The following is a 9,743-nucleotide window of genomic DNA, read 5'->3' as shown; positions in this document are numbered from 1 at the left end:
GTCGCTGCACAACCATGTGCTAGCTGCACGCCGCCCCACCGCGCTGCCCTCGGCCGTCGCTCCCTCTGCATCTACCCTGCACTTGACAATCACACCCACACCCAAATTTCTCTCACCTGTATTGGAAGCCCTTGAGCAGCCGGTCGTACGGCGCCAGCCGCGCCCGCCGCCGCGCCGCCACCGCGTAGTCCCCCGCCGCCGCCTTGGTGCCGCGGCCCCTGAGGAAGTACCGGAAGTTGCCCGCGTTTAGCTCCAGCCGCGCGCGCCGCCGCGCGGCCGCCGACGCCGCGCCGAGCGCGCCGGCGGCGCCGGCGGCGCCGGCTGAGGATGAGAGGCCCTTTGGGCGCGCGTGCTTGCGGACTGTGAGGGTGCCGTCCGACAGTCCGACGGCGAGCAGTCCCGCGTCGCCGCTGAGGCCGAGGCTCAACACAGGGGCCGGGTACTTGGTCGCGTGGGTGACCTGATCAGGGCAAGTCCGTTGAGGGCGACATCAACAGCCGAGCCGCTAGGCAGTTTCCACGTCAGGGTGCGTTTGAGGGCGCCAGGCGGCTCTCCGGCCCACGAGCTCCCCAGAGGCGCGCCAGCCGCGCGCCGCGCACCCACGCGAGCCGCGCAAAGGCACGCGCGGTGGGCGGTCGCGGAGCGATGCCCGTGGAACCAGGGGGCTCACCTTGAAGCCGTCGAGCTCAAAGATCTTCACGTGACCATCCAGCGAGCCCGCCAGCAGCCGCGGCGCCGCCGCCACGTCGGGCCCCGCGAGCGGCGAGAGGGCGACGCAGGTGACGGTCTTCTGGAAGTTGGCCAGCCGCTTGAGCAGCTTCCCGCCGCTGGTGGTTCGGTTTGGGTGGCACGGAGGATGTAGGGGGACGTTGACGAATCAAGGGACACGCACCTCGTGGGCATACAAAAGGTCAAAAAAGAGCGCAGGGGGGGATGCGAAGCCTGTACCAGGCCAAGTCGCTCCCAAAAATCCATCCCGCACGCTGCACAGCCCCGCGGCCGCACCGCCCCGCGGCTCCCCCGCCCCCTCGCGCCCTCGCGCGCCCACCCGTCCGCCGCGCCCGCGCCCGGCCGCAGCAACCCCGACCGCGTCCACCCCCACACCTGAGCACGTCCCAGACGCAGATCGTGTTGCCGCCCGCCGTCACCGCCATCGCGCCGGACGGGAAGAACGCAACGCCCTCCACCGGCGCCCCGTGATCCAGCACCATCGCCGGCCCGCCGCCGCCGCCGCGCCCGCCGCCGCCGCTGCTGCTGCCGCCGCGCCCGCCGGCGCGGACGTCCCAGAGCATGGCCGTGTGGTCGTAGCTGCCCGTGAGCCAGACGTCTGAGTTGGCTGGGGAGGGGGCTGCTGACCGGACATAGTCCTGGTGGCCGTCCAAGCGGCAGACCTGCGGACATACATGTTTCAGATTCATATATGTATGCCATGGGGGCACTGATCAGGAAATCCAAGGCAATGAAAAAGGGAGCTGGTACACAAGCAGCGAGACCGCAATCAAGGGTGCCGTGCCGTCCGAGGGACTGCGGGGGGGCCGACTGCGCTATCGACCGGCGTGGGCGCGCTTGGCGGTTCCGCCGCAGAAACGCCCTCCGCCCACCCGCGCCCGCACTCCTCGCGGGGGGCGGCGCCGGCTCAATCATTCTGAGCGGGCAGCAGCCCGTTAACGCCTCCGGGCGCCAATCGGGTGCGCACACACGTGCCCCCCGCTTGCCCTCTCACCCCCTCCCAATCGCACCTGCTTTCCGGCCGTGAGGTCCCACCACCGCACTGTCACGTCATCCCCGCAGCTCAGCACGTGCGTCCGGTCGGACGCGAACCGCGCGGCGTGGACGGGGCGCGCGTGGCCCTTCAGCTGCCGCAGCACGTTGCGGCTGTTCGCGTCAAACACCTGCCGCAGGAGCCGCCGCGCGGCGCGCGTGGTGGCGGCGCGGGGGGTCCGGGTCGTGCGGCGCTCGCGGGTCCCGCTGCTTGCGTCGTGTGAGCGCCGCGCACGGCCGGGGCTACTAGTCTGCTGGCCCCGCGGCTCATTGTATTGGCATCGCAGCGGAGCGGCAGCATGCTGCTGCGCCGCGGAGCGCCGCCTCGATGACATCAGCTGGCAGCACCACCCGGACAAACAGAGGCTGCGCGCGCGCGCGTGTGCCGCTGCGCGTAGAAGACATGCGCGCGTGCGTGCGCGCGCACGCGCACACACACACACACACACACACACACACACACACACACACACACAAATGTACCTTCCCTCATGCGCGGCGACGCGCGCACGCACCTGCACGATGCCGTCCTGCCCCCCAGCTACCAGCAGCTTCCCGTCCTCCCTGAACGTCGCGCCGTACGCCTTGTCCTTGAAGCGCGCTATCGTGCGGCGCACCTGCCGCGTCTGGCCGTCGTACACGATGACCTGGCGGGGCGGCACACGCCCGGGTGCAGCAGGGGGTGGTTTGAAACATTGGAAACGAGCGGTGCCCGAGGTCTGCACGCGATGGGAAATGAGCAAGCATGCACATGCAGCCGGGCTCTGTGCTGATTCTTGCGCCACGAAGGCAGCGAGATGTTCATTGGCGAATGTATGTGTGGCATGGGAGTGATTGACTCAATGCCTGGCGCCGCGGGGGGGCTCCTGCTGAGGCTGTATTCAGGCATGGAGGGGGCCAGGCCACCTCCGCCACAGCCCCCTCACCCGTGTCGACGCTGTGATGGCATAATGATATGGCTGCTGCGGGCAGAAGTCTATATGTGAGACGCCACCGATCTGCAGGGTGCGGAGGGGAGCGGTTCAGGTTAGGTTGTTGCTGATGGGGGGCGGCCGCCGGCGCAAGAGCAGCAGCAACAGCAAGCGCGCAGCCTTGCCGGCAGGGTCCGCCGCCCTGACCGGGGCACAGCGGGACACGGCGCGGTGCGTTCATACCCCTTATACACACCTGCTTGGCTACAGAGGGCGCTGCAAAGCGCTTCCAATACTTGCCCTCGGCAGTCTCCCGGAGAGTGCGGGCCGGATACTGCTTAACCACTAACTTCCTGTAAGTTCCAGCCTCGTACTCCATCTAATCAAGCGCGTCGCTGTTGGTGATCTAGCGCAGAGACTGCTGCCCGGGCGGCCGCGTGCTGCGCGTCATCTAAGTATATGCATGTGCGTCGAGTCAAGTGACGGAAGTGCTTGAACCAAAGACTGCACCCGCACTGAGGCGAGGCATGGCACTCACAGACAGGCGGCCGCCCTTGGTCTCACCGGTCCAACCTTGAAAGCTCTTAGCACGTCTCCTGCTGTGCGACGCATCGGCAGCAGCCATTGACACCTACACACAACCTGAAATTTCAGGTTGATCTTGTATTACATGCTATGTTTGGGTGTTTCTATGGTGTAGAAGATGAGTAGATGAAGTGCTGGGTTCGCAGCGCTGCGCACGTGCTCGGCGCGCTGGAATGCCACGAGAAAGTCAGCCCAGGGCAGTGCGGGTGGAAGTTGAAGGCGTGCTGCTGACGGAGTGCAGGGCGTTGATGCGCGCGAGGCTGCAGGAGCTCAAGACACCTGATGGGTGCCGTCATCGCAGCTCTTAGTCGTAGGAGAGTGACGGCCCTTGCGGCCGGCGAAACAGAGGGGTGGCATAAGGGACTGGCTGCAAGCGCACAGGGCGCATGTATAAAGTGGCCTGGAACCTGAGTCGCAACCCTTTTGCCAGGGAAAGTTTTGGTTCTCAATTCTTCTACGTGGCTTGGTGAAGTTGAAGGTGGCATGCGCGCCACAAGTCACGCTGTGCGAGCGCGCAGCCGCAGCCGCAAGTGATACAGCTCTCTCGCGATGGTGTTGCGGCAGCCGGCACCGCGTCTACGCTTGCCAGCGGGGCAAGCTTGCAGTGCCCTGTCGCTGCACAGGGCTCCCCGCCCATCGCACAAACCTGGTGCACCAAAACGGACCGCCTCGGCCCAACATATGCAGCAAGGTTCTCCAACCCGTTAAGCTGGCCCCTAAGCCTGGACGATGACCACATCAGCCTGCCCCTTGGTATCGTCCTCCCGGCCGCTCCCCGCCGCCGGCTTCACCACCGCGCACTCAACATCCCCCGCCGCGGCGGCCGCCGCCCGCTCCCGCGCCTCCATCGTCCAGCGCTCCGCCCATTTGGGGTCAAACGCGGCGGTCAGCAGCGCGGCGAACACCAGGAACGCGCCCAGCACGATCATGGCGTCGTTGTACCCGCCGGTCTTGGCGCGGATGGCGCCGATGACCATGGGCCCCACGAAGCCGCCGACGCCGCCGGCGGAGTTGATGAGCGCCATGCCAATGCCCTTCTCGCCGCCTTGCAGCGCCATGAAGTGGGCGACCTGGGGGAGGAGGGGACACGCGGGGGCGGCGGGCGGGGATGCGCGTCAGCATGTGGAGGGGCGTGGCACGGGTGGTGCGGCCGCGCCGCAGCTTGCCAAATGCATTTCGGGGGCCCCGAGCGGCGCGCAACAGCGACGTTCTCCTCGGTGGGGCTGGAGAGATCCCTCTCGTCCGACTGGAGTGCTTGCAAAGAGTCAAACACGGCGCAGCGCAGTGCAGCGGTGTCAGGCGTGGCGCACCATAATGCCCTCCGCGCCAAAGGTGCCGATCGCCGCCAGCACGATGACCGCGAACGCGGCCCGGAACGAGTGCAGCGCGAGCGGCAGCAGGAACAGCGCGACCGCGCCGAACGCCCAGGTGCCCGCGAGGTGGTAGCGGCGCTCGTTGGTGCGCTGGGAGTGCCTGGAGGGCGGAGGGGCGGGGCCGGGTGGCGCGGTTGATGCAAGGGAGCATGCGGCGCTCAGGTTGCGCGGCAATACCATGGCGTACAGCATCAGTGGAATGCGGCAGCAGCGTCCCAGGAGAGTCCTGGGAGGTCGGCTGCGTGTGGAGGGCGCGCGGCGGGCCGCGGGGCCGCAGGCGGGGATCGGATCGCGGGCACCCACCACGCGTTGACGAATTGGAAGGCGGCGGCGGCGGCGAAGGGGATAGCGACAAGCAGCACGACGGTGACGCTGCCGCCCGAGGAGTGGCCGCCGGCGGCGCCGGGCGCCGCGAACGCGTCGAATCCGAGGATGCTCTTGACGATCATGGGGGCCCTGGCGGTTGGGATTGGCGGAGGAGGTGTGGGTCGGCATGGGACGTCCGAGACTGCATCGCACGGGGCCTTGACCATGTCGCCGGCTGGGGGTGTCGCTCACAATCCGACCTTACATCCCAACCTCACCCCCGCCGCACGCCCTGCACGTCCCGTCTCCCGGCCCCTCGCGCGTCCCCTGGAGCGCCCGGCCAACACCTGCCCCGCCGCCGGCCCCGCGCGGCCCCTGTCCGCACCAGTACACGACGCCGTAGAACGCGACGTCCCTTGTGAACTTGATGGAGGAGATCACGTAGATCACCGGGTTCTTGAGGGTCGCCGCCAGCACCTTGAGCTGGTTGCCGCCCTTCTTGGCCTTGTGGGTGGCCGCCATGGAAGCTTCCACCGCGGCAACTTCCTCGGGGGTGAGGGACTTGATCGAGGCAAGGTCGGCGGGCATGAAGGCCCTGCAGCGAATGATTGGGGAGCAGAAAGGTAAGTGTGTGAGCCGCAGCGTAGCTCGAAGCTCAGGTGATTGCAACGGCAAATTAACGTCTGCTTTTCACTCGCCTAATCTGACACGCTGCCGCGCCAAGACGGAACAGCCGTGGAGTTTTTGTGGTGGGGGACAGGTGGCAGCTTAGCGCAGCACCACGCGGCTTTTGCCGTAGGAGGACTCACCAGCCGACGGCGACGAGGATGGCGAGGCAGCCCTCAATGAGGAAGAGCCACTGCCACCCCATGAGCCCGCCCATGCCGTCCATCGAGAGGAAGCCCGCGGCCAGCAGGGGCCCGATCGCCTGGGACAGGATGAGCGTGCCTGGGTGAGCGGAGGGAGGGGGGCGGGGGCAGGTAGGTGCCGTTGAGCAAGGTGCTTCAGCTGCATTGGGCGTTTGCGTTGGGACCTGCAGAGGGGTCGGCGCGACGCCGCACGCCCACACGTGCTCCTGGGCGCCAACAGGTGCAGCGGCCGCAGCTCCCTCTAGGAGGGACGACAAACAGCCGCCCCCCTGAACGCCAAAAGCGTCGGACAAGATGCTCACCCATCATAACGCCCAGGGGTACTGCCAGGCGCTCCTTGGCGTAAAAGTGGCTGAGGTACGTCCAGAGCGCCGGCAGCGCGCCCGCCTCGAAAAAGCCGAGCAGCACGCGCAGCGCAAGGAATTGGGGGATGTCCCGCATGCCGGCCATGGCGGCAGCGCAGGTGCCCCAGCAGACCAGCAGGCCCGTAAGCCACAGGTTTTGGCGGTGGATGTAGGCCATGACGATTTGGCTGCGGGGGTTCAGCGTTAGCAAAAAGCGTGGCATCTTGAGTACAGAGGTTGCGGGTGCCACACCCAGCGACGATGGCGCAGGGCACGGCCACCCGTGCCGCCCCCGCCGGCGCCGCCGACAGCCCGCCGCAGCGTCTTTTGCGGCCGCAGGCCCGCCGCCGCGCCTCCTTTCCGCGCGGATTCAACGGCATGCGTCGCGGGCGGCTCACTCGGGAGCCGGACGGAGGCACGATGTGGCCGCGGATCTTCCCCAGCTTATGGCGGCTCACCTGGGGATCTGCATGACGCAGTACGATACGAAGAAGAGCGCCGCCCCCAGGCCGTACGTCTGGGGCGTCAGGCCCAGCGAGGCGGTGAGCTCCACGCTGGCCAGCGCCAGGTTGGTGCGGTCAAGGTAGTTGACCGCGATGAACAGGGCCACCTGGTGAGATTTGAATTCGAATTCGAAGCGTTGGAGGGAGGTTGTGGGATTGTTTTGGAGGGAGGTTGCCGGAGAATCTGGTACGTGTCCCAGAGTTTCAGAGAGCTTGCACGTGGCGGTTTTGTGGGGCGGTTTTCTTAAAGAAGCTGCCTCGCGGGCCGGCCGGGGTGCCCATTACACAAACGGAGCCGGCGAGCTGCTTTACTCAGCAGCTGCCTGTCTTATCAGCGGGCGCAACGGCGCCGCCGCCGCGGCCGGCGCGGGCGCCAGAAGTCCTCGGGCGTGGGATAGCGGGTCACCCGTTGTCCAACTGAGTGCATTCAAGTGCCCCCCGCCCCGCGCACCATGATCAGCAGCCGCGGCGCCATCTTGTTCTCGGCACGCTGCAGCGCCGCCAGCTGGTCCGGGCTGAGGCCCAGATCCTTAGTCAGGTCGGCCTGTTTGTGATTCGATTTGGAGGGCACCGCAGTCAATGACGCGGCATATACAACGGACTCTGGTGCTCTGGGGACAGAACAGTGCCGTTCTCTTTCAGCCATGCGGGTTGACCGCGGCGCAGCCCCTTGAATGCATCCCAAAGGATGGCTGATGAGGATGTTGTTGATTGGGGGATCCAGCGCGTCCGGTGCCGCCACTGCTACGCGGCGCTCCTGGCGGCGTGCAGCCCTTCGTAGTGAGGTGACGCGGCTGGCCGGGGCGCGCAGTCCGCGCGGGACGCGGCCGAAACTCGGCCGCGGCCGAGACGGGGTGATATTGGCACCCCACCTTTTTGAAAACCACCATTTTTGATGTGGATGGACGTCCACTGGGAACGGCCGCTTCTGTTCTGAAGGAAGTCCGCGCGGCTTGAGACCGATACGATGGGCAACTGCAGGCGAGCTTCGCAAAGCTGTATGCTATCAGAATCTATAGCTTGAGGATTAATTTCGCTGCCCGCAGCTCGCTGTATGTATCAAAGACAAAAGTGTGAGCAGCGCCGGGACGAAGGGCAAAAAGAGGAGAGTTGCGTGGTGTGAATGAAGTAAAAGTGACAGTATGAACGTGGTGTACAAATTGATTGAACGCATACTAGTGCAAATGGTCCACACGTGCTGGATTTGCACATGCGAAGCGTCCCAATTGCGCTGCTGCTCGTGCTGCTGGTAACGAAGTTCCAGCCCCCGCCAGCCACATCAAGACCACGGCCCACAGCAAAGTGTTCCTTCCTTCCGTGGTGTACATCTACCTGAATACATCAAACCTGTATCTCATCATCAGAGCTGTTCAAACACCATTCGTGAGCGCGCAAGGCGGGCCACTGCTTCCTCCTGCTGAAGCAGAAGCAGGCGCAGGCCCCATGGCCGATTGCAACACAATAGTGACAGTATAAATGCAGCCCATATCTGGTTTCAAAGCCGTACACATCATCATATGCAGTCCCAGATTTGCCCTGCGAAGGCATGAGTCGGCGGGGCGATACCCCACGACAAACGGCGTCCAGGTGTGAAAGCCACCCCGAAGGTTCCCGAATTTGCCGCCGTTGCAGCAGTGAATCATGGGGTTTCAGCCGGAAGCATTACACAGATGGCCGACCGCAAAAGAAAGCAATTCAGGGGCAATCAGCGGATGGCGGGGTAGCCTGCCACACCAGCGCCGCCCCCGCCGCCAAGGTTGCCTTGCGGCCCCATCCACCCCGCCCCTTCCGCCGGAGCCCCCGCCGGCGCCGGCGCCGGCGCGGGCGGCGCGGAGGGCGCGGCGGCGTCTCCCGCGTCCGCCCTCCGCGCCAGCTCGTCCATCTGCCCCTGCGTCACATTAGTCGCGGCGCCGTGGGGGTTTACCGCGTACAGCGCGGGCCCGAGCACGTGGGGCCGGTCCCAGCCCTGCGGCTGCGGCGGCCGCGCCTGGGCCGGCCACCCGCCGGCGGGCTGCACAGGGGGCCGGTCCCTGCATATGAGGACGCCCGCTGCCAGGGTGGTGGTGTCCATGAGCATCCCTTGTGCCTTGGCCTCGATTCGCAGCTCATAAGTGAGCTTGACGAGCTGATTGGAGGGGGGCGGGGTGGTTTGGGGGGGTGTGCTATCGCATGTCACAAAGGTCCGTTGAGGTGCGTTGGGTGGCGACCTGTGGTTGGCGGTTGGGGGGAGAGCTGCCGCATACAGAGGACGCCAGCAGGCGAAAGGGACGGACTCGGAATCTGGGTCGGCAGCCTCGTGCCAATTGCAGAGTGTCGTATATGAGCAGTACGGCAGTACATTGCGGAACCCCCCTGCCCGCAACAAGCGCGCCTGACCGGCCGCCCGCCCGCCAGACGCGCCCGCCGCCCCGCGCGCCCTTCGCTCCTCACCCGCCCCACCGCCGTCGGCGCGGCCCCAGGGTTTAACGGCAACACCGCGCCCCCGAACGCGTGCGACGCGCCCGGCGGCAGCCCGCCGGGCGGCAGCGGCAGCGCGGCCTTTGAGATCGGCTCCGAGGCTGTGAAAGCCAGCTGGCCGCTGGGGGTGAAGAAATGGAGGACCTTTGTGAGGGAGGCCTCAACGCCGCTGAGCGACGCCGAACTGGTCCTGTTGTCAACCTGCGGGGTGGATCGGTGGCCGCCGCTCAGGTGCTGGGCAGCATGCGGACTGACTCGCACTGGCGGGGCGAAGGGCGAGAGCGGCCGGCACGCGGCTGGTCGGTCGAGCGGGCGGCGAGTGCCTGCGGAGAGGCGCGGCGCAGCGGGCCTTGGCCCTGCGCGGCGAGCCCTTAGGGCAGAGGCTGCCTCACCCATGCCGAAAACTGGATCCCCTGGCTGACTCCAAGGTATAGGATATCGGTATCTGCCTCGACCCTCAGAGAAACCACCCCTTTGCTGTTTTTGAAGCAGCAGCACCCCGCGATCAGCTCGAGGTCGCGCGCGGCGCGCAGCGGCCGCGGCGGGCGGGGGGCGCGCTGCAGTACGGTGACGTCAGCGGATGCCTTGAAGTCCATCGCCAGGAAGCCCGCCTGATGGCGATGGGGTCGAGGAC

The 9,743-nt window shown here is 66.6% G+C and overlaps 3 protein-coding genes across 3 annotated transcripts; all 3 read right to left on the bottom strand.

Annotated features, from left to right (window-relative positions):
* Positions 1-112: 112 nt before the first annotated feature.
* Positions 113-3,051, bottom strand: MNEG_10379 (U3 small nucleolar RNA-associated protein 15-like protein; the record flags this gene model as incomplete). Its single annotated transcript, XM_014041151.1, has 7 exons — positions 113-460; positions 671-827; positions 1,105-1,391; positions 1,740-1,892; positions 2,277-2,408; positions 2,688-2,759; positions 2,929-3,051. 7 exons carry the CDS (start codon positions 3,049-3,051, stop codon positions 113-115), a joined length of 1,272 nt encoding a protein of 423 aa, XP_013896605.1.
* A 922-nt stretch (positions 3,052-3,973) lies between these two features.
* On the bottom strand, positions 3,974-7,542 carry MNEG_10378 (Putative tartrate transporter; the record flags this gene model as incomplete). Its single annotated transcript, XM_014041150.1, has 9 exons — positions 3,974-4,327; positions 4,568-4,730; positions 4,934-5,086; positions 5,322-5,531; positions 5,746-5,884; positions 6,108-6,337; positions 6,608-6,759; positions 7,104-7,196; positions 7,525-7,542. 9 exons carry the CDS (start codon positions 7,540-7,542, stop codon positions 3,974-3,976), a joined length of 1,512 nt encoding a protein of 503 aa, XP_013896604.1.
* An 815-nt stretch (positions 7,543-8,357) lies between these two features.
* Positions 8,358-8,777, bottom strand: MNEG_10377 (hypothetical protein; the record flags this gene model as incomplete). The annotated part of the gene is made up of 1 exon (XM_014041149.1): positions 8,358-8,777. A coding segment is annotated over one exon (420 nt), but the record flags the coding sequence as incomplete, so codon positions are not given.
* Positions 8,778-9,743: the final 966 nt, after the last annotated feature.

Source organism: Monoraphidium neglectum, assembly GCF_000611645.1.
Source record: "Monoraphidium neglectum strain SAG 48.87 unplaced genomic scaffold scaffold02289, whole genome shotgun sequence".
In the NCBI taxonomy this organism is placed as follows: domain Eukaryota; kingdom Viridiplantae; phylum Chlorophyta; class Chlorophyceae; order Sphaeropleales; family Selenastraceae; genus Monoraphidium; species Monoraphidium neglectum.
This window is presented reverse-complemented; position numbering and strand designations above follow the sequence as displayed.